The sequence below is a fragment of the Sphaerodactylus townsendi genome, linkage group LG14 (assembly GCF_021028975.2).
Source record: "Sphaerodactylus townsendi isolate TG3544 linkage group LG14, MPM_Stown_v2.3, whole genome shotgun sequence".
Classification (NCBI taxonomy): Eukaryota; Metazoa; Chordata; class Lepidosauria; order Squamata; family Sphaerodactylidae; genus Sphaerodactylus; species Sphaerodactylus townsendi.
Window position 1 is genome coordinate 42,313,156 of NC_059438.1, and position 23,951 is coordinate 42,337,106.

At 47.6% G+C, this 23,951-nt stretch overlaps 1 protein-coding gene across 1 annotated transcript in view; it reads right to left on the reverse strand.

Moving 5' to 3' along the window:
* Positions 1–627: 627 nt before the first annotated feature.
* Positions 628–23,951, reverse strand: part of ADCY2 (adenylate cyclase 2) — a 136,912-nt gene continuing 113,588 nt past the window's right edge. The window contains 7 exon segments of the mRNA XM_048515881.1: positions 628–1,429; positions 2,227–2,351; positions 3,982–4,096; positions 6,623–6,730; positions 11,251–11,382; positions 11,385–11,405; positions 13,016–13,174. Of these exon segments, the coding sequence (XP_048371838.1) occupies positions 1,277–1,429; positions 2,227–2,351; positions 3,982–4,096; positions 6,623–6,730; positions 11,251–11,382; positions 11,385–11,405; positions 13,016–13,174 (813 nt within the window). The 3' untranslated portion in view covers positions 628–1,276.

Here is a 23,951-nt window from a genome sequence, read left to right on the forward strand (position 1 = left end):
GAAAGAAAACAATAAATGGGCACTTGGATAAAATTGTCTACTGTCGCTTTACAGTTAGCTGTATAATACCCTTGAGTGGTACAACAGAGCCAAACATTTGGCAATTCTAGGCAATAAATTTAATTATACCTTTTCTGAGGCAGGATCAAAGAGCAGCAACTTATTTTTGGAGCACAGCTCTCAAATTAGGTCAAAGACTCCAGAAAGATGTCGGTTTTGTGTAAAAAGCTTCAGTCAAAAGTTTGAACCTAACATCATTCCAACTGACTGGGAATCTCCTTCCTTTCTGTATATCCCTGCATGGCCACCTATGGCGTGTTTATATGTTTGTATATTTACCTGTTTGTATATTTACCTCCTGCCTGTTTATGTGTTTGTACATTTACATGTGTCCGTCTGTCTCTATATTTTTAAAAATCCCTTCTTTTTATTTTGTGATCATTTACTGCCTTTGGGATTCTAAGTTGGGTGGAAAAGCAATGTTCCAATGTTTTAAATAAAAAAATTTTTCCCCCTGTTGCAAAGTTGGCCGCAAGTTCCTTTAGGAACCGGTTCCTTAAGCACCCCATGTGAGGACACTGTTGCCTGCATTCACAAGTAAATGATAAAATAATTAGAAAAGCTGGCTTTAAAGACATATATAAACTTTTAATCATGAGTTAATTTTACAAAAGACAATGGTGTTAAAACATTGGACACATTTTGTACAAAACTGGTCCCGCTCGACTTGTGAATTCCCTCTGGAGGAGGCTCCGTGTTGTATCTGTCGCTGGCTGTGAGAAAAAACGGGTGAACACGTCCTAGTTGTAATAGATGGAAGGGAGAGTATTAAATATTACAAATTCAGGACTAAAGGATGACGTCAGGGAACTACCATAAATTCCAGAATGCTTCATGCAGCTCTAGGTTTATTGCCATAAGAGTGTTGTGTGTGTTTTCACTTCCAGCCTTAACATTATCTTTTTTTTTTTGTCCTGCTGTTCTTTGTCTTTTTACGTTTCGGGTCCTTGAGGTTTCTTCTCCTCTTCTTACCCATTGTACAGTTGGCACAGTGCCAATTGCCCCGTATCTCTGCCCATCCCAAAGCACACACGTTGGCCATCCCAGAACATGAAGACTACGGAGGTGCCTTTACACAGGATGGTGGAACTAGGCTGTAGATGCAACTACAGTAACGTTTCTATAACTAGAAAAGTTACACGCATGTTCGTGGTGTGGAAATGTGTGATGCATCTTCTCTAAAAAGATGGGGCTGCCCACTTGGATGTGGTGGATTTCAGGAGGCCATGTTCCCTTGTGAAAGCGATTTTGTCATTTCGGTATGTACAAAGTAGGTCTGGAGGTCTCCTTTTCCTTTGACGTTAATAATGCCTCGGCAGGTACAAATGTAGCCCAGAGTTTGTAAGATCTTACTGGTTTCTTCTGTGACCTGAAATACAAGGGAACGGTTTCAGGTTGTTGTTTGTTTTAATGAGAGATAAACCTAGATATCGCTCTGTGTTGGGAATAGCTGGGAAAATACGGAAAAGGCTTCTCTTCAAACCAGAGGTGGGATCCAGCAGGTTCTCACAGGTTCCCGAGAGTAGGTGACGAATTATTTGTGTGTGCCGAGAGGGGGTTACTAATGGGTGATTTTGCCACGTGATTTTTGCCTTCATTACGCCCCTCCTCTCAGCAGTAGCACGCAGAACTTGAAGCAGTCTAGCGGGAGGTGCACCTGCGTGTGTGGCAGCGTCCTTGCCACAGCCCCGCCCAGGAATGCCCCGCCCCCGGAATGCCTGGCCACGCCCGCGTCGTGCCCTGCCCACCCCCTTTGGCGCTACGCCACAGTTTGAATCCCACCACCATGGGAACCTGTTACTAAAATTTTTGGATCCCACCACTGAGAAAGAGTGCTGGGGTGGGGGCAAAAAGGCAAAAATGGTAGGTATGGAGCAGAGAGTTAGAAAAAGGGAGGCATGAGGGGAAAAGTGAGAGACTGACAGAAGTGGGGGGGGAGAAAGAAAAGTGGGGGGAACAGGATAGTATCTTGCAGATTCCTGCTTGTTATTTTGATTACTATCGCTTTGGTATTTTCCTTTGCAGATTTGAGGGACCTGCATGTCCGAGATAAGCGAGGTCCTCTGACGGTCCTTCCACCCTCAATTCTGCAAACACCAGCTGCCTGCTGTTATTGCGTCCCAAAGGTGCTGGCGGCAAGCAGGTCGCGAGGAAAGGAAGCCGTACCTGGATTTTATCTAAGACTCCGGTGCTGTCCATCCTGCTAGCCACGTTGACGGTGTTGCCCCAGATGTCATATTGTGGTTTCTGAGCCCCGATGACACCCGCAATGACAGGCCCGTGGTTAACACCTGGGGGGGAAAGGACACATTCAATGACTTTGTGTTACACAAAAGGATTTATCAAGTTCTATGTCTAAAACCAAAATGGTTTCTTTCAAGTAAGGATTTCCTTACTGTCGAAGGCTTTCATGGACAGAATCAATTGGCTGTTGTGAGAAGGGTCATATGACCAGGGTCTGGTAGTTTTTGCTCCCAACGTTTCACCCGCACCTTTGGCTGGCATATTCAGAGGCACGTCACAGTGAGCAGTGGCGTAGTGGCTAAGAGCAGGTGCACTCTGATCTGGAGGAACCGGGTTTGATTCCCAGCTCTGCCGCTTGAGTTGTGGAGGCTTATCTGGAGAATTCAGATTAGACTGTGCACTCCCACACACGCCAGCTGGGTGACCTTGGGCTAGTCACAGCTTCTCGGAGCTCTCTCAGCCCCACCCACCTCACAGCGTGTTTGTTGTGAGGGGGGAAGGGCAAGGAGATTGTAAGCCCCTTTGAGTCTCCTGCAGGAGAGAAAGGGGGGATATAAATCCAAACTCCTCCGCTTCCTCTTCCTCCTCCTCCTCCTCCTCCTCCTCCTCCTCCTCTCTGTTTCTCACTGTGCTGTGGAGAGAAACTCATCTCACCGTGACACACCTTGGAAGATGCAAACCATAGATGCGAGCAAAACATTAGGGCCAGAGAGCGCCACACAGCCCAGAAAACCTACAACAACCGGCTTCCTTTTTGTTCCTATTTTCCTGGATGCTTGTCAGAGGTTTTGTTTGACTGGATCCTACCATCTTCTGTCTGAGAATATAATAATATTAAGAAGAACATTCTAAATGAAATAGTAAGAGATTACTGCACACGAAGAAATGTAAATTTAGACAGAAAACACACACCAGCTTTCTCCAGAAGGTGGCAATATTAACTCACGTGAAGGGAATCAGCAGGAAGGCTAGATGGGCACTCAAAGTACACTGTGCTGTACGCAAAGTGAATTCAGAGGAATAATTTATATTAAACATCAAGTTTTCAGATGCACTTATAAGATGAATCCATTCTATGCTTACATTCTCAAATTCACAATGCAGAATATCTGGCATCACTAAAAGGGAAGTGAAATCTTGGAAATTACGATTCTCTATCAGTTATGAACACCTGAAAAATCCCCTCCTTTGCTTTCAACTGTATTGACACAGTATTTACTGAAAGAAAGAGAACGAGAGAAGCAGTAAAATAGAACTTGTGCACTTCCAGAACCTGGCCATACAACCTGGAAAACCCACAACATCCTAGTCCAGTGGTGGCGAACCTTTGGCACTCCAGATGTTATGGACTACAATTCCCATCAGCCCCGGCCAGCATGGCCAATTGGAAGGGGCTGATGGGAACTGTAGTCCACAACATCTGGAGCGCCAAAGGTTCACCACCACGGTCCTAGTCATTTCAAACCTCTTGGTACTTTTATGTTATTTTCCTCTATACCATTATAGTGATGAACTCTCCTGAATCCCATGCTTGCTATCTGTTGTGATGTGTTGCGGTTGTTAGGGGGAAAAACAAGATATCTTTGTATCAGTGCCAGTGGCTGGAATAACCAAAGTGTAGTTGGTAAAACAGCATTTTAAAAAGATGGATTGTGTCTCCCATTTTGTGCCACTTACCTACTCTGAGCTTGAAGTCGTTGAAGGAATGCCTGTTTATAACATCCAGTTTTGCTCCAAGGGCAAATGCAAACTCCACCAGAGTTCCAATATGCATGTACTGTCGCTCCGTCTCCTGAATACACACATTCGCACGCACGGAAACACGAAGGCAAAACCAATAAGGTAACTGACTCCAAACGTGGTTTTTTTTGGTCAAACCTGTTCTCTGGAAAGCCTGATGTGAATATTGCAACCTTCTGCAATCTTGCTGGGGAAAAGATGACTTTAAAATGTAAAACAACCTTTGAGAATACTAAGCTTGCAATTCCGCTCACGCTTGCTTGGGTATGGGACAGTGGTGGCGAACCTATGGCACGGGTGCCAGAGGTGGCACTCAGAGCCTTCTCTGTGGGCACACACAAACAGAGTCACCCCCCTCCCCCTCCACACATCTAGGCTGGCCTGGGCCACTGGGCTCGATTATTAGCATTAAACCTAAGACCTAATGTTGGGGAAGCAGTGTAGGTAACCCTGTTAAGTGCTGTTAAACCCCACAGATTTTCATATGAAGAACTAAAGTTTGATCCTTTACCTGGGAGTAAGCTCAGTTGCTGGCAATGGGGCTTGCTTCTGAGTAAACCCTCCCAGGGTCGTGATTCACCCATTGGGAGAGTTGCACAATTTCTTCAAAGCAAAGCCACCAACAACCACCAAGCTTGCTCCTGAGTAACGCATGCCTCTGATCCAACGTTTTAAAAAAACTAAAATCTCAGTATTCAGGTTAAATAGCTGGGTTGGCACTTTGCAATAAATAAGTGGGTTTTAGGTGGCAGTTTGGGCACGCGGTCTCGAAAAGGTTCGCCACCACTGGTATAGGAGCTCCTGGTGTAGTGGTTAAGAGCAGGTGCTCTCTAATCTGGAGACCCAGGTTTGATTCCCCATTCTGCCACTTGTGCTGTGGAGGCTTATCTGGTGAACCCGATTAGCTTGCGCACTCCAACACATGCCAGCTGGGTGACCTTGGGCTAGCCACAGTTCTTTGAGCTGTTTCAGCCCCACCTACCTCACAGGGTGTTTGTTGGGGGGGGGGGGGCTGTATGTTATTCTACTCATGATGGGTCATCATTAACACAAGTCAAACATCTGATTCACATTAAATATACAGTGTAGTTGGTATCTATGACTGGCCTGGTCTAATGATATCTGATATTACCAAACCTGAAAAAAAAATACCTGAAACGGATTCCTGAAATGGCATCAATATGACTGAAATTTGGGGATAATCATGCCCTTTTGAAATAATGAAACAAACAATATTTAACAAAGAGGAGGAGGAAGAGGAAGAAAAACATGGCAAACAAGAAATTTTTTTTCAGAAAAGGTTGAGCAATCGGGAACCATTTCTGGTCAATCAAACATGGGGCTTCCAATCCCAAATTTGCCTTGTAATGATATTCCAAGGAACAAAGTCTGGGGAAGAATCCAATGGCTGGGACAGGTTGCTTAATCTCCTCCTGTCCACTAATTTCCCCCCCCCAAAAAATAACACCCCCCCCCAATGAATTCCGAATCATCTTCAAGGTGTGGGTTTTGACCTTTAAGGCCTTACGCGGCCTGGGGCCCTCGTACCTTCGGGACCGCATTACCCCATACGTCCCAAATCGACCTCTGCGTTCGGCAGAGGCCAACTTACTGGAGATCCCTGCCCCCTCAATGATGCGGCTGGCCTCCACTCGGGCCAGGGCCTTCATGGCTCTGGCCCCTGCCTGGTGGAACACTCTCCCTCCAGCTGTCCGGGCCCTGCGGGACCTTGGTGATTTCCGCAGGGCCTGTAAGACTGAGTTGTTCCACCGGGCCTTTGGGGATACCAGCCGCTGAGTTGTGCCCCCCCCCCCCAGTTCATGGGTCCCTAATATTATCGGGGCCCATTATTGAGACCCATAGGTCCTAATACCATCAGGACCCACTGGCTCTCTCTCCTCTCTTTTAGGAGGATTAGGTTTAGGTGGGATGCCATCTTAGGATAACTGCTGTTTTTATTATATTTATGGAAGCTGTATGATGATTTTATGTATGGTTTTATGTTGTACACCACCCAGAGCCCTTCGGGGATGGGGCGGTATATTAAGTTAAACAAACAAACAAACAAACAAACAACAACAACAACAACAACAACAATAATAACCACCTTATTGTTTTTAATCCATTTCCCCCCAATTGACCTCCAAGACCAGAAGTCTAAATGGGAGGGGGGGTGATCTGGGTGCATCTGCAGCAAAATGTGGGTAGGTATAGGATGGATTATGCTCCCCCCCCCATTTCTCCCATCCTTGACGTCACCATACAAATCCCCCCCTTGCCTCCAGTGCAAAATCTGAGTTTTCCGCTCCCCACCCCATATGGGCAACCGCCCTCCTCCCCCATGACCAAACAACGTTACTTGTCTTGAAGTCAGTGTATGGACCCAGGGAGAAGGAGGAGGGGAGTGAGTGGTGATTTTCCGCCCCCCACATGACTAAATGGCCATAGCCTGGGGACATTTGACCCCATATGTCCCCCTAGGTGGTACACCCCTGCTCACCGTTCCCAGATGACTTTTTTGGAGCCTGGGCTAAATTAGCAACAAGATCCCTACAAACTGTATCGAACTTCAGCGTACCTGGCTGTGTTCTTGGCTGGGGATTGCGCTTAATCCTGTGGCTGCCATGTAGGTGCTCCCGATGGTCTTGATCTTTTCCACACCACTAAATTTGGGTTTAGACAGCAGCTGTAAAGAAAGAAGGCACTCAGGTATCTGGTGGCTCCATAATAAACATCTTCCTCTGATCTTCCCCCTGGTATACTGGTCCTATCTTTTCTTTATTTTGTCCTGTTAGGCTAATGTATTTTCATGTTGATCTTTCAGAATGCCTAACAATGCTTTAAATTTTCCTTGGGTCCTATGGAACGGATCTCTTGTTCTTCCTATTTGGCTGTTCTATTTCTTTATACTGGTTATTATTATAGTTCTCTATGTCTCTACATGCAAGTCACTGGAAAACTGCAGTTAGACTTCTGATTCTATTTCTGTCATCTTTTACTTTTGCTGACTGTTTATCTTTCACCAATTCTAACAGTTTCAACAAATTTCATATTTAGGACGCTCAAAAACACATGCACAGATGAATTGAGCATATCCATTTGATGATCAGAGAACTATAAAAGATCACTGGGTCATTAGTGATGTTACATCATAACCTTTCCTAGGAAGACTGTGTTTATGGGCTGGTTCACCATTGCTCTCCCCAGTTGTCTAGACTTTACCCCCAGCAAGCTGGGTGCTCATTTTAGCAATATCAGAAAGACGGATTGCCGAAGTCAACCTTGACTTCCTGAAACGAACTTCTGGCAGGATCAAACTCAGGTTGTGAGCAGAACTTTGACTACGGTAGTGCAGTTTATAGAGGAACGGTGCTGAGAGCAGTGTGGCAAAGTAGTTAACAGCAGCAGACTCTAACCTGGAGAACTGGATTTGATTCCCCACACCTGCATATGAGGCCTGCACAATGTAGCTGCCCACATTGAAGCAGACAATGGCAAACCACCTCCAAACATGCATTGCCTTGAAAACCCTCCAGGGTGTCCAGAAGCCAGCTGTGACTTCACAGCAGTTTCCACCACCCCAAAGAATGAAAGACATTTGGTTTCTGCAGAGAGCGGCCGGCATCCTTCCGTATTGCTCAGCCAAGTTTGAAGGCTCTTTTCACCCAGGGAGGTTTCCGCCAATGTGAGGGACTCTTCTTTTGCCTCGGGATTAAGGCTCCTTGGGCCAGAGGAAGTCTTCAAACTTGGACTAGCAGAGTGGGTGGGACTGGAAACACTGCAGCTCAACATGGGTGTTTTATGCATGCCCTCCCTCCCTCCTTCCCTTGCATGCCACCCCTCCCCCTCCCTCCCCTCCCTCTCCCTCCGCTGGGGTGGGTGGGTCATGTCCAGATGCTGTGGCACCTCCCTCCCTCCCTCCCCTTCCCTTGCATGCCACCTCTCCCTCCCTCCCTCCCTCCCTCCCCTTCCCTTGCATGGCATGTTTAAAAAATCGACTAAATGCTCAAGTCATTGGCCTGTATCATTCCACTCCATGCAGCAACATTTGAAGTTTCCCTCAAGCCAAAGGAGACTTCCTCCAACTTAAGTGGCTCTTCCGCCGGTGGAAGAGTCATGTTGGAAGAAGGCCCCTTAGGTTTGAGGAAAGCCTCAAATATTGCTGAACAGAGAGGAAGGATCCAAGTGATTAGATCGGCATGTGCTGAACAAGGCAGGAGGAAACTGTCAGTAAACTCAGAAGATAAAATATCTCGGCTATCAGATTCCACAAACTGTGGGTTGGACCCTATAGCCCAGTGATGGCGAACCTTTTTGAGACTGAGTGCCCAAATTGTAACCCCAAACCCACTTATTTATCCCCAAGTGCCAACACGGCAATTTAACCTGAATACTGAGGTTTTAGTTTAGAAAAAACAGTTGGCTCCGAGGCGTGAGTTACTCAGGAGTAAGCTTGGTGGTAGTCGGTGGCTTTGCTTTGAAGCAACCGTGCAAAGGCCCGGCGGAACAGGTGAATCACGACCCTAAGAGGGTTTACTCAGAAGCAAGCCCCATTGCCAGCAACCAAGCTTACTCCCAGGTAAAGGATCGCACAGTTCTTTGCATGAAAATCAGTGGGGTTTAGCAGCGCTTAAGAGGGTTACTTACACTGCTTCCCCAAAAGTAGGTCTTACGTTTAATGCTAATAATCGAGCCCAGAGGCCCAAGCCAGCCTAGATGGGGGGGGGGGCAACTCTGTGTTTGCATGCCCACAGAGAGGGTTCTGAGTGCCACCTCTGGCACCTGTGCCACAGGTTCGCCACCACTGCTATAGCCCACAGGTGTCAAACTCGCGGCCCTCCAGATGTTATGGACTACAGTTCCTATCATCCCCTGCCAACAAGTGGCTTCCACTTGTTTTACCGTTTGTTTCCAGATACCAGCGTTTCTTTTTAAAGAAGCCACTTATTTTGACCATACAGATCACATCTTTTAGTTTATTTAACTATTCTTTTTTATTTGAAAACAAAATTTCCTCCAATATTTAGCAAACACAATATGGTCAGTTGTAAGAACATATAAAATGAACTCTTGAAGGGCAGTCAGAATGCTTACAACACAGTTCAACAGCGATAATTTTGGTATATACTACCATAACTAACACTAGTGGAATTACCTGTCGCTCATTTTTCAACAATTACCATCACCTGGGCCTTCCCACCACATACGGAAAAAGGCAGCACTGTTAATGACTCAATACTAGCCCTTCTCAGAAACACTATAAATTTTAGCTAATTTACCAGCCAGGGTTTTTAAGTGCTCTGATTCTAATGAGATTATTGTTCATGTGTTGGCTTGTGGTCTTAACATGGGCAGCATCTCCACCACAACATAACCAGAGGTGGGATCCAGCTGGTTCTCACAGGTTCCCGAGAGTAGGTTACCAATTATTTGTGTGTGCCGAGAGGGGATTACTAATGGGTGATTTTGCCACGTGATTTTGGCCTTATTGATTGATTGACTGATTGATTGATTGATTGATTGATTGATTGATTGATTGCTTGCTTAAACTTTTATACCGCCCCATCCCCGGAGGGCTCTGGGCGGTGTACAACACAAAATATAAATACAAATAAATTATTAAAGCCATTAAAACAGCTATAACAGTAAAAAGGCGTCTGCCAACCCCACTTTTAAAATTCTCCCCGGGAAGGAAGGTGGTGGGCGGCGAGTCACAATAGATCAGGGGTAGGGAACCTGCGGCTCTCCAGATGTTCAGGAACTACAATTCCCATCAGCCCCTGACAGAGGCTGATGGGAACTGTAGTTCCTGAACATCTGGAGAGCCGCAGGTTCCCTACCCCTGCAATAGATGATGGGCCCAGATGTAAGAGCAGACTAGGGGGGGCACCGTTTCAGCGGCTGGACCCTCCAAAGGCCTGGCGGAACAACTCCTCGCTTTGGTTGCCCCGCGGGAACTTCGCTAAACCTGCAGGGTCCGAACAGCCGGAGGGAGGGTGTTCCCATTCAGGCCAGGGCCAAGGCTGTAAAGGCCTCGCCCATGTGGGAGGCCAGCCCGCATCATTGAGGGGCCAGGGACCCACTAATAGATTGGCCTTCCGCTGAACGGAGAGAGGCCATGCGCGCGGAACATACAGGGGTGATAGCGGGTCTCAAGATAACGAGGGTCCCAGGTACGCTGTAAAGGCGCCCAGCGGTCAGCACCAAAACCTTTGGAAGATGATCCGGAGGAACTCCACGAGGAGCCAGTGCAGCTGAAAGCAGTACAGGCTGAATATGACTCGTACCGTGGCAACCGCCTGTGGAGTAAGAGCGCTGCATGCTGGACCAGCTTTAGTCTCTGGATCAAACGCTAAGGGAAGTTCAACGTAGAAGCGGAAGTTACAATAATAGTCCAGCTCTGGGAGGTGACCTTATTGCATGGACTTCACGGTGGCTAGATCTGCTTGGGAGGAGAGAAAGCAGCAAGGATTGGCCGTCGAGGGCTTCTGGACGGAGATGGAAAAAAGCAACCCGGGTTATGGCGGGCCAAATTGGGTCTCCATTGAAGAGAGCCGAGTCGTAATCCTGGTGCGGACCCCCAGGTGTGTGCACAGAGGGGGGTCGGCTTTACCACATGGCCCCTCCCACCACCGTGGCTGGAAAGTCCTATTCTCCTCCCTGTGGCCAAGCTTTCAGAGGATCCTCCGGTCTTCGATGGATTCAGTTTTTAACCTGCTACTGCCGCGCAACCAACCAGCAACTGCTCTCCAAACAGTGCTGGAGAGGCCGCGAGGGCTGTGACCGCCTCCTCCATCAACAGAATGAGCTAAAGGCGTGTCATCAGCGTGCATTGGTGACAAGTCAGCCCAAAACTCCGCATCACTCCAGTTGAGTGGCAAGCGTTACGCCTCCTCTCAGCAGTAGCACGCAGAACTGGAAGCGCAGTTCAGTGGTGAGGTGCACTGGCGCATGTGGCAGCCTGCGCGTGCATCTGGGCTTCCCAGCTTCAAGGACCGGGCGCATGGATGCGCCCGCTAGCCAGCGCCCCGCCCAGGAATGCCCCGCCCCTGGAATGCCTGGCCACGCCCCCGTCGTGTCACACCCAGCCCCACTGGCACTATGCCACAGTTTGAATCTCACCACCATGGGAACCTGTTACTAAAATTTTTGGATCCCACCACTGAACATAACCTTGCATTTTCGCCAGTGACACAGAGTACTTACATCATCAAAATCAGCAATGATCTCATTTAGAAGCCTGAGGCATTCTAAGCCTTCCTTGTTCACGTCGGATTCTGTGTAAAACTCTTTGAAATCCGGAATGGAGGCAAACATGGCCATTAGCACGCTAGTCAGTTACCTAACTGATGATATAAATCCTGTTCAACAGAGAAGGGATCATTAGACTACCTGCTAGTAATTAAGATACAGCCTATGCTTTTGTTTGGTCAATAGATAGTGGAGTGGAGTGGTCAATAGATAGGCGCTGTTTCCTTAACTGGCAATCTGTGTGCAGGACAGAGTCTGAGATTATTGTTCTGATAATATCCTTATTATAATTTTTTATTGATTTTCTCAAAATAATGATACAGAAGAAGATAGTAAACAGAAAAACAAGAAAAATAACACAAGAATAATAAACAGAAACATACCTAATCATAAAAGTAAAACACAACAACAACTGAATGGAACTTAATATTCTAACGAATTATCATATAAACATAATATCACTTTGAGAGAGAGCCTTCTTTTGTCCCTTCTAGTGTTCTGTTCTTAAATGATTTCTACTAATTAACTCCTGGCTGGATATAAATACTGATGCAATCCTGAACTATTAACATATTTACATATCGATGGTTGGCCTGTGCCAGCCTCATACTAGAATTCAGTAGGAAAGTGAACCTTTATATTCCAGCATGTTATGGATTACATATTCCCTATCAGCCAACCTGCGATGACTCCAGCCTGGCCAATGCTGGCTATGGGCTTAAGGGAATTGTAGCCCATAACATCTGGAGTGCCAAAGGTTCGCCACCACGGTACTAGATTATTCTGATAAATATGAACAGGTGTCTAGAAAAGCAGTACTGAGTTATAATGTACTACGCAGGTGTGATTTCTGCAATTGGCTGCCAGGAAGAGTCTCAATATTGATGGCTTTCGTAAGCCTGATGTTTGCCTTGAGGAACTGATGCTACACCCCATCCCGGCAGATGTCTGCTCTCTTATGCACACGTTATATATTTGTCAAGAAGCAGATGTTTCAAAAGGCACTGTGAGTCTCCCCTGATCTTTCATTCAAAATCTGAAGCATTGCCCCTGGTATATCTCATAGTTTGGTGAAACAGAAAATGGGTAATATCAGTGGATACATCAGATAAAACATGTCGCTGTCTGCCTCTCTCATACATTTCAGAATTAGAAGAAGAAGAAGGAGGAGGAGGAGGAGGAGGAGGAGGAGGAAGAGGAGGAGGAGGAGGAGGAGGAGGAGGAGGAGGAGTTTGGATTTATATCTCCCCTTTCTCTCCTGTGGTGGGAGACCCAAAAGGGGCCTACAGGCTCCCCTTGCAGTCCTTTCCCCTCACAACAAACAACTCCTGTGAGGTGGGCAAATATGAGAGCTGAGGCTCAGGCGGTAGCTGTTTATTCAGCCCATGGTCACCCAGCTGTAAGCATGTGGTGAGCCGCATCATGCTTTTAATCTAGAACCCCAGGAGAAGCCTCCTAACAGCTCAGGGCGTGTGGAGCTTGGGAATCCAAACCCCAGTTCCTCCTCCAGATGAGATACACGAGCTCTTAACCTCCTACGCCACTGCTGCTCACAGCAGTGAAATGAATTCAAGCTGTTCTGCCAATTCTCACTTCCAGTCTAAGGCAGCAGGCAGGACACTGACCCTGAATTGTCAAATTAGTCCCCAAAAGTGTGCAGCAGCGTTCCCAGTCAGTTTTATGGCAGAACAGCAGGAAGTTAAACACGGTGAGGACTCACCTCATTCTTCAAGTTCCTCACTAGGAAATGTTCCGCCACGTGAGCGGGCAGCACGTTTTCTAGAAGAAGCCGGTTCAAGTTCTCCATAGTCTCGATCTCTTCACGCTCTTTTTTGAACTTGTTCTTCCACAGGAAATCTAACCTACAGTAATATTCATTCTGTTACAAAGAGGATACAGAAGTAAAGAAACAGTAGGCATCTTGTCCTACTAGATGGTTTTAAAGAGAACTTAAAAATAACGACACTTGCCCACTAGGGTACATATGCATCCTGCTCTAGCTAAGGTTGTTAAGTTGCAGGGGTAACCTGTCATAACGCAGCCCAAATGTTCATGAATCCAAGCAGTTCTACCATCATCAGCTAATTGTGCCCAGGCTGGTAGTTTGATGGGAATTGTAGTCCATGAACATCTGGAGCACCATAGGTTGGCCACCCCCTGTTGTAAATATATGATGTTGCCACTAATCCTCTGTTTTGGTACCTCTTTCTCTCTCTCCCCTTCTGTCTTGGGAATGGAGGCCAGGTCTGCTCTATCACTGACATGCGGCTCAGATTATGAATGTTAGTCCATTGACAGTGCAAAGCCTAAGAGCCTACATAGAAGTGATAAAATCAAGTGCCTTTCTCTATAATCGTCAGGACCATGCCTGTCAGTGCCTTGATGTCTTGCTGTGTGTGAATTGCAAATGTTTCCCTGTTTCCCTCTTCCCTTCCTGGCAATCTACTGGCGCCAGCCCATCTTCAAAGAGGTGTGAAAGGTTCCCAGGTCCTTTGAAGCTCTGTAGTATAATTGTAGTAGAAACTGTAGTGGACATTTTGGCAGGTGGGGGCCGAAAATAAAAGCGGGCTGGTTTAAAGGATAAGATGATCCTGGATCTGGAGCTCTCTTAGCTCAGATCCCGTTTTTACATTGCTCTTCACTCGTATTACCTGGAATAAACTGCTTTTGGACTTTCCTACGGTTTCTGTTATTTCCACGTTCGGGAGTCTGACAATAATCTCATCACACTCCCTGGGAACAAAGGCAGTGTAAGGATCTCAGTCGTTCTTGTTTCCCTTACAGCCAAACCTGGCCTTGACGGAGATTTGGGTCGGCTGGCCCGGCCAGGGACCTGCACCAACCTTGTGAGGAATGGCCATATGCGGCCTTCGCCAGATAGAATTGGTAAACGCTCTTCATGAAGAACGGAGTCGTGGACAAGTTACGTCAGCATTATAACCTGTTGTTTGAGCCGGGTTGCCTTCATTCCTGCCATGTCGCAAATTGTGTGTGTAAGCCTGGTGATGTCTGGAATAAACGGACTTATAATCAAAAAAAGCCTTTTTATTTCTGCTCTTTGGAATTTCTTTAACCCCATTATGGCAGGAATTCTAACTCTATTTTTCTTCTTCTGAATGTGTTTTCTGGATCTCTGGGTGGTGTTCTAACATGCAGAGATTGGCAATTTTTGACCATGTGGAAGAGCATCACCGATAGCCCCTATAGAGGGTTTCGAGCCTTCCCTTCCAGACTCCTCGGGAGGATCCGGGGGATGATCCGATTTCGCTGGTGACTCTCTCCGACCTCGGTCCAGTTCGAAGTCTGCCTCTCTTCCCTTGGGACCCATCGACATACGGTTCAGGATCGTGTGGAGATGCGAGAGCTCTTTGGGGCGCTTATCTATGGATCGAAATACTGTTACGACCGGTTCGCTTTCCCACCCACGACAACGTAGGGATTACAAAACCCCAGATGCAGCCAGTCCCTGAGGAGTTAGGATTAACTACCATTCATGCCGGACACCCAAGAAGAATCCATTGAAAGGTTAAAGCCCTGGACAAATACTTCGGCGATACCCCAAAGATCAGCAATGGCGCAGCATCCGAGTCATCGTCCAAAGTTACAGCGTGAAGCAGGGACCTATGATTGAGGGTTGGATCGATGATCCGAGGAAGAGGTTCCTACGCACCACCCTCGGCCCAGTTCCGAAACCCGTGGGAGCCAACGAGCCGCACGTGGGTGAAATCCATGGAGCAGTCTCGAGGCATGGAGGTGTCCCATCGGAGGAGGGAACTGGATCCCGATCCCTAATCGCTACTCTATGTCCTCGAAAAGAAAATTGGGAATTTATGCGGTGGGCTAAACGTGCTGGGGACGACAACTTTGCTCTTGAGGCTGCGCGAACGCTGCCAACTGCGGAGAAGAGGTTAAAGTTCGCAACCGGGACGCGCGAAGAGCAACGCAAGCAAGGAAATCCAAATGGAGTTGGACCGTGAAAGAGAAGCTGCTATGCGCCAACAGTATCGACAATGGTGAATCTCGACTTATTCATGACAAAAGTACTGGATCAGTCCAAGCTGGATTTTACAGCCAGCGCCAAAGCATCAAAGTGCCATCCAAACCCAGAATGAAACTTTGATTTTAGCCATTCAACGAGATCGAACGTAGCCAAATTGGACTCGAGAGGGCAGCTTTGCAACGCCGCTAATCAAGATGCCTTAACACGCTATGAAAGAGGAATTGGCTGAACGGGAGCAAACTCTTCTACGACGGGTAACGTGAGACGCTCATTAGAGCCCCAGTTGGTGCCTCTACACCTTTCACCCCGGCACCGGGTGCCCGTCTCCCTTACCGATGGGCGCTGGCGCCTCGCGTGGCTCTCGGGTTCCAGCTCTTCAACTTAGGGCACCCTCCTCCAACCCCCCCTGCTCCTCCAGGCGCTCTTACACTATCCAGTACAACAACCAGCGTTACATGCAGCAGCAAACTCCCAACACGCACTTCTAGAAGCTGACATTGGAAAGAGGGTTCTACAGACCCCCCCATCCCAGCTTGCCTTTGATGGCACCGTTAACTAAACACCGCTTCATTTCATCCTGCTGCGTAACCTACTCATATGCAAGAATTTCATGCATCTATATCGCTCTGGAACGCCAGTAGCTATGAGACATTAATCAGTGTTGGATGGGGTAGCCGCTGAAGTGGTTTGTTACTCTTTATGAATTGCGGTGGGGACGATACTCCGCATACGTATGGCGGGCATTTCCTCAAAAGCAAGCGCCAAGCATTCGGTTCTCAAGATCCCAATGCCGGAAAACGGCTGCCATCCTGCGACAGTAAAACCATCATCAACAGGGCAACCGCCAGCTTCCGCTCCTTTGCTGATTTTGGTTCCCGTGAAATCGATACTGCGAGCAGCTGCCAGTAGGTGATTCCTCGGACTGGCCTGATGCGTGATGAAATGCGCAGTATTTTTTCGAGAAGTTTTCATGGATTATTAAACCGTGGTAAACAGTGATCCCGACCGGATCCGCAGACTTTATGACGCTACTTGGTGGATTGGACTTAACTCGCCTGCGCAGGTTGCCGTACCGCCTTGCCCTATGCCTTCGCTACGGAGGTCATGCCTCATCACCAAAACCAGCCAACACGCCTGGCGCCAAGTCAGCTTAGAAAATCCAAGGCCCGGCCAGAGCGGTCTTGAGACGCACGCCGGAACGCGTTTCGCCGCCGCTTGGGATTTGTGCCTTTATCATGGAGGCGTCCTGGCCACCTGGCTGCCAAACCGTCTAAGAAGCAGGAAGCCTTCCTCCCGGGGCCCGCGACTCCTTCTGCGCTAAGCCTCCACGCAGAATCCAGCCTGCCAACTCAAAGGATCGTCCCAAAGCTAAGACATTTGATGAGGATGTCGAAGAGGAAGAAATCATGCGCTTTTGGGTCTTTCAAGCTGCACCTCGCGGGATCTTTAATCCTTTCCCTGATCCGGGTGAGAGTGAAGCAGCGCCAGCCATTACTATTTTGACTTCGCTTAGCCAACCCAAGTAAATCGCATTACCATCTATTTTGGCCTCTGCAATCTTGTGGACTCAGGTTGTTGCTCCACTGTCTTATATGAAACCTGAAAGTGGCCGAGGAACTCGGTTTTGAGACCGGAAGTTCCGCTTTGGTGGAAGCCCATTCCTTTCACCCCAAATGGATGAGTAGCCCACTGGAAGGTGAGGGTCCGGCCCGGGTTCAAAACCTCCAACCGGTACTTCTCCGTTTACGCAACGATCATTGGGAAAAGATTAGTTTCATTCCTTGCTCCAGTTGCAAAAGCACTCCATTGTATTAGGGTATGCCATGGCTACTTTTACCACGAGATCCAACCCTTCGAAGGAGCCCTTAATCCTTTCAATTCTCAGATCCCCCCAAGCGGAGATCACATGGATGGGGGAAGATCCATCGGTAGGGGAGGGGAAGGCTTAACCATCGCTACAGCTTTCAATGTACTGTCGGCTCCCCTTCTGCTGTAGAGATCCCAATGGCGTGACAAGACCTAATCCATCCTAAGAGTTTTCCAGGAACAAGGAGATGCGATCAACTTCCCCATAGGGATACCCGATTGCAAAGATCCTAAGGCTACAACCCGGAGCTCCAACTACCTAAGGTAGGATCTATCGCGATGAGTCCTTAGCCGAGGAAAAAAGGAGCTCCGCTACTTCTTAGATAAAAAAAATTTAGCCCGCTGGATTCATCACGGCGCAGCCACAAAATGACACTCCATGCCGCCTCTGTTTTATCTGCTAAGAAAAAAAGACGGTTCGCTAAGACTTTGTACTGATTATCGTGGACTAAATGCTGTTTCCATCTCCAACAAATATCCTTTGCCCCTTAATAAAGGACCTCTTTGGATGCTCCTAGGCAAAAGGCCGGATTTTTACCAAATTGGATTCTTTGGCGTGGAAGCTTATTGACATCGTAGTCATCGGCGATCATGAGGGGTACTTAACATTTAACAGCATTTAATACCACAAATTCGCAATATGAATATTTAATAATGCCCTTCGGATTAGTTGGGGCCCCAGGGCCTTCTTGCGGCCTCATAAACGGTAAGTATTACACGATTTGTTGTACAAGGGGTAGTCGTGATATTTGGATGATGTTTTTGATTTACTCACAGACCCTGGAAGAGCATGAGGCTTTTAGTCCGGGAAGTTTTACAAACGCTTACTTGATAACTCCTCTCTTGCCAAGTTGTTGCAAAGTGCTGTTTTCACCAATCCTCCATAGACTACCTTGGGCTATCGAATATCTTCTGGACGGCTCCAGAAATGGACCTCGCTAGAAGTGGTTTCCGCGAGTGGTTGACTGGCCTGCCCCCCACCCGAATAGAAGGGACTTGCAATCTTTCTTAGGCTTTGCTAACTTCTATCAGCATCTTCATTCCCCCATTCTTGTACAAGCGCTTGCCTTACCGCTCACTGATCTTTTACGCACTAAAGGAAAGTGGCACGGCCGCCAAGTCGAGGCCCGCCCTCCCCTGGTCGCAGGAATGCCAATTAAGCGCTCCAGCAGCTGGAAACAGGCTTTTCACAACTGAACCAATTCTGACACACATCCCTAATTCCTGAGCTTCCTTTCATCGCTTTCACTTGGATAGTTTCGATACGCTGGGCTGCCCACTCTTTGCAGAAAAAATAAAAGACAATAAATTGGTACCATGTAGCTTATTTATCCAAAAAATTTTCTGGTCCCGAACTAAACTGGACTGTCGGGAGATAAGGAAACCGGGCCATCAAACTTCGCTATGAGCACTTGGCGCCATTGGTTAGAAGGAGCCAAGCACCCTTTCAAGTCTGTGGTCGATCATACAAAATTTGGCTATTACGCTTTCCACACCCCCTCAAAATGTCCGCTAAACAATTACGTTGGGCTGATTTTTTTTTCTCTCGCTTTTACGGCTACAGTCCATTTTTTTTCCCTGGTAAAAGCAATAAGCTGGCTGATCGCAAGAAACCCGCTTGTCCCCGGGCTCCCGGAGGGTAGATTTGCATCCCTACGGGAGTATTCCACGCACCGCTTCTCTCCCTCCCAGCTAGGATTGGCTGTCACCCGCTCACAACTCCTCTAATGCTTCTGCACCCATCCCAGCCATCGCCTTCCCCTTCCTCCAGGAATTCAAGGAGGCGGATTACGCTGAAGCGCCAACAACAGAGGAAAAGATGCACAGCTACGCTTTGGAGGATGGTGGTGTCTGGAAAGGGGGGGTGCGCTGGTACGTTCCTCCAACACCCTTCAAAATAACAGGTTCTTCAAGCATGCCATGATGCTTTCGCCAGGCTGGCACTTCGGGTTTCAGTGAAACCCTTCATCTATACGCTCCGCCAGTTTTGGTGAAGCTCTATGCTAAGGACGCTGGAGTCTTTACATTAAAGGGTGTTCCATGTAATGTGCGGAGTAGTCAGAGTCAATACCCGGGAAAGCCTCATGGATTACTGAAACCTCTCCCCGCTGCCTCCTCGCACCCTGGGCAGGTTATTTCAATGGATTTTATCACTCGACTTGCCAGACAGTCAATGGAACACTGTTTTGTGGGTGGTGGTAGATCTTCTTTCCAAAACCAAAGCCGCATTTCATTCCTTGCACCACCATACCTTCAGCTTCCCAAACCAGCCTCGTTGTTCATTCAACACATTCTACCGCCTGCATTCCTCTCCTGAGAAGGTGGTAATCGATCGTGGGCCCTTAATTCATTTCTCGGGATTTTGGAAGGCTTCTCCTGGAGTTATTGGGAACCATTAACTGGCAATCGCCGCTCTTACCAATCGCTCCAGAAGTGACGGCGCAAAGTGAACCTGGATTTAACAAGAACACTAGTAGAGCAATATTTAATGCGTTGTTATACAAACTACCATCATCAGGACAACCAGGTAGAATTGCTTCCCTTCGCAGAGTATGCTTTACAATAATGCAATTCATAGCAGCACGCAGAAACCCCATTCTGGTAGTCTCTGGTCGACGTCCTTCCCGCCAAGGCTGCCCCAGCTGCCCGTGGCGGAGGAAGTAGCTTCGCAGCCACTCAGAATTCAATCAATGGATTTTGTCACTAGGCTGAAGGCTGGAAGTCTAGTTCAGTCATATCTTAAAACAGGCTCCAAAGAAGCCCAAAAGTTTCAGGTAGCAGATAAACACCGCTTCAGAATTCCCCTTTACGCAGTTGGAGCTTGGGTTTATTTGTGTCCACTAAAACCTTCCAGACGCATAAATATTCTCTTCAAAACTTGGCAAGAAATTTGTGGGTCCCTTTTCGGATTTGCCAAAAGTGATCCACGATGATATTTACTGCTTTCGGCTTAGATCTCGCTCTAATTCACTAAGTAACATTCATCCCGGCCTCTTCATCTCCAGCTTGCTCAAGGAGGCTCCAGCTTCCAGATGCCTGGCACGCACCCTCCGAGACACCCCCCGCCCAGTTATAATTGATGGACATAAGCATTATGAAATAGATGCTATCTCTGGACCTCTCGGCTTTTTTCGCTTTAGAACGTCTACAATACATCTAGTGTCATGGGTTGGCTATTCTTCTATGGGCCATAATCAATGGGTGTATATGGAGGAATACTCGATGCCCTCTCTTTATCTTTAATTGCTGCATCTTCAACCAAGCTTTTCCGGACAAACCGGGGAGGGGGGGGAAAAAAAAAAAGGGGAGATTTCTTTAGAAGAGGCAGAGTGTAAAGGATCTCAGTCATTCTTGTTTCCTTTACAGCCAAACTCCTGGCCTTGACGGAGATTCTTTCTTGGCCGGGCTGGCCCTGCCAGGAATCTGCACCAACCTTGTGAGAAATGCTTATCTCGCTTTCAAGATAGTAGGAATTCCGCCTCATGAGAAAATCGGAGCCGTGGGATGGGTTAGTCAGCATTATAACCTGTTGTTTGGAGAGGGGTTGCTCATTCCTGCCATGTCGTAGGTGTGTGTGCTTTCCAGGATGTCTGAATAAACGGACTTATAATCAAAAAGCCTTTTTATTTCTGCTCTTTCAGACAGAAACAAACCTCCCCTTTACCTACCACCAATCATCAATCAGGTCCTTTCAATCATCCACCAAGCTACGTTTACAAGTGAGAAATCTTGCTAGAGGAACATTCCTGCCAAACTAGTCACAGACTCTCCTCAGCATTCTCAAATAAAAAGTTATCTAGTCACACTAAACCAATTCATGCCAGTTGAAATCCCCGCCCCCCTTCCACCATCCCAGCTCGGTGAAATAATGAAGACTGCCTCCAATACCCTTCCTCTGTGCCCTGAGACTTCCCTTCTCTCTATTTACCTGGAAATATTCCCAGGATTTGGCACAATAGTCTTTCTTATTTATGGTCAGTGAGGAAGGATACATTCCTCTTTGTTTTTGAAAGACAGGACAGATTGGGTTTCTATAACTGAATGTTGTTCCTCCTAATGCCCAGTAGAGGGAGGTGGTACCTCACACTTGTTGGGTTCTTGCTGACTGCCCTCAGAGATGGTGGTGGGTTTGAAAACCCATCCCTCGGCCCCTGGAGAGGAATCTGACAATTTACCAGATGATCAGACAGGGAAATCAGCACCTGTTCTGCACCTGCTGTGAGAGTCTTTTGATTATCAGGAAGCCTTACTGAGAAGAGGAAGAATCTAAACAAAGTGTGTGTTGGTTGCTACATTATAGAATCATGGTGTTGGAAGAGACCACTAGGCCCATCGTCCAACCCCCTGCCATGCAGGAACACACAATCAACGCACTCCCAACATATGTTCATCCAGCCTTCGTTACAGAACTTCCAAAGAAGGAGACTCCGCCACTCTCTGAGGCAGTGAATTCCACTGTTCAACAGCCCTGACAGTCAGAATGTTTAGGTGGAATCTCTTTTCCTGCACCTTGAATCCATTACTCCATGTCCTAGTCTCTGAGGCATCAGAAAACAAGCTTGCTCTGTCTTCTACATGACATCCCTTCAAATGGGGTGCTGTGTGGTTTCCGGGCTGTATGGCCATGTTCTAGCAGCATTTTCTCCTGATGTTTTGCCGGCATCTGTGGCTGGCACATTCATGTGTTCGTATCTTCAGAGAGATCTGATGGTAGGAATGGAAAAGCAAGTGGAGTATATATACTGTGAGGTCAGTGTTGTGAGGAGCCATCTGAATAGAGTAGCCTGGCAGTGTGTGTCACAGAGAAGTCTTGTAGCATGGGAGTAACAAATGAAGATAGCAAAGGTCAATAGGTGTCTGAACAGAAGAATCCTGTTCTTGTCTCCCTTTGATTGCTATAGTCTATCGCTGGACCTGTGTTTGTGTGGAGCTGATTAGTCACCACCCTGATTCTAGAGTTTTTCAACACTAGGCAGCCAAATTCCTGTCTATTTTCATGGTTTCTTTTCCTTCCCTGTTGAAGTTGTCCATGTGCTTCTGTGGGATTTCAATGGCTTCTCTGCAGTAGTCTGACGTAGTGCGGTTGTCAGGAGTGGGTCCCAGAATCTCTGTGTAAGCCGTAAATAATACTTTGTGTCCAGGTTGGTTTATTATGTGTTCTTGCTATTGCTGATTTTTTCTGGCTGAAATAGTCTGGCAGTGCCTTCGCGGTTCTTTTGATCCCCTGTCTGAGCCAAGTGCTTGGTGGTTCCAAGGTAAACTTTAGTCCACAGCTGACAGCTGGTGGCGGTAGGACCTCTGCAGTAGCTAGAGGATCCCTTCAAATCTTTAAATAGAGCTATCATGTCCCCCCCTTAACCTTAATTTCTTTAGGCTAAACATCCCCAGCTCCCCAAGTCTCTCTTCGTTATCATTGTGGGTTAGGATCAGGATCTGTAAAACAGCTGCTCTCTTGTTGCCTCTGGCTCCACCTTTCTGGACCACATGAAAGGCAAGTGAGAAAATTGTTGGACCCGGCAGTCTTGGCAGAGTTTGACTCCCAGCAAATATCTGGAGCAACTCTTACAGGACCTGCTATCCTAACCTTTTCTTTCTGCTGAACAGAATATTGGTTGGGGACAAAGCTCTGGGGGCCAGAGGCGGCTCCTGAAGCAAGAGGATTGGGCGGGCACCTGAGCAAATCTCTGAAACCCTGCTGCAACCTATCACATGTGATTAGAAAAGGGCTGCATCCCCAATATATTGGAAGGCAGATCTGAGGAAATTGCTGCAGCTGCACTGCTTTCAGCTGCCTGCACAGGCATGGAAGAGGCAAGGGGGGGATCCCAGTCAACAAGTTCGGAGTCAGGGCAGGCAGCAAGCAAAGGTGTGGTTAAGGAGCCCCAAGTCAAGGCACAGGCAGGAGATCAGGCAGGCAGACTGACTGAGCCAGAGGGCAGAAAGAGACCAGGTATGTGGAGCTTACCAGGAAGTTGTCAGGATGTGGTGAGTGTGTGGCCTGTCCTTGGGAGGTGGCTACCAGCTGCTTAAGAACATAAGAACATAAGAACAAGCCAGCTGGATCAGACCAGAGTTCATCTAGTCCAGCTCTCTGCTACTCGCAGTGGCCCACCAGGTGCCTTTTGGGAGCCTCACATGCAGTGAGTAGCAAAGCAATGTAATTTCCCGCTGCTGCTGCTCCCCGGTGCTAACCTGGTCTGCTAAGGCTTTTGCCATCTCAGATCAAGGAGGATCAAGATTGGTAGCCATAAATCGACTTCTCCTCCATAAATCTCTCCAAGCCCCTTTTAAAGCTATCTAGGTTAGTGGCCATCGCCACCTCCTGTGGCAGCATATTCCAAACACCAATCACACGTTGCGTGAAGAAGTGTTTCCTTTTATTAGTCCTAATTCTTCCCCCCAGCATTTTCAATGGATGCCCCCTGGTTCTAGTATGCCCCCTGCTTCTGGCTTTCTGCCTGGGATGGGGATTTTCGCTTGTAGGTTATCTCTACTTGCCTGTGGGAAACTATGCTTTGTTTATTTTGTTTTAGCGGGAATGTGATATGCCACTGTGTAAAATCTTCTATCAGAGGTCTGAGGCTCTCAGACCTCACATTGCCTGTATCTGACTACGACTGCCAGCACAATAAAGAACTGAGAACGGTTACTTTGACCTGGACTTTGCTAGTTCGTTACAGAAGTACACTCATTGCACTCAGGCAGAGGCGGATTCTGCACGGGCCACAAATGGCGGTGTGTGGGCAGCGTAAATGGTAACGCAGCTGCCCTGGGGCGATCGCATGGCCGG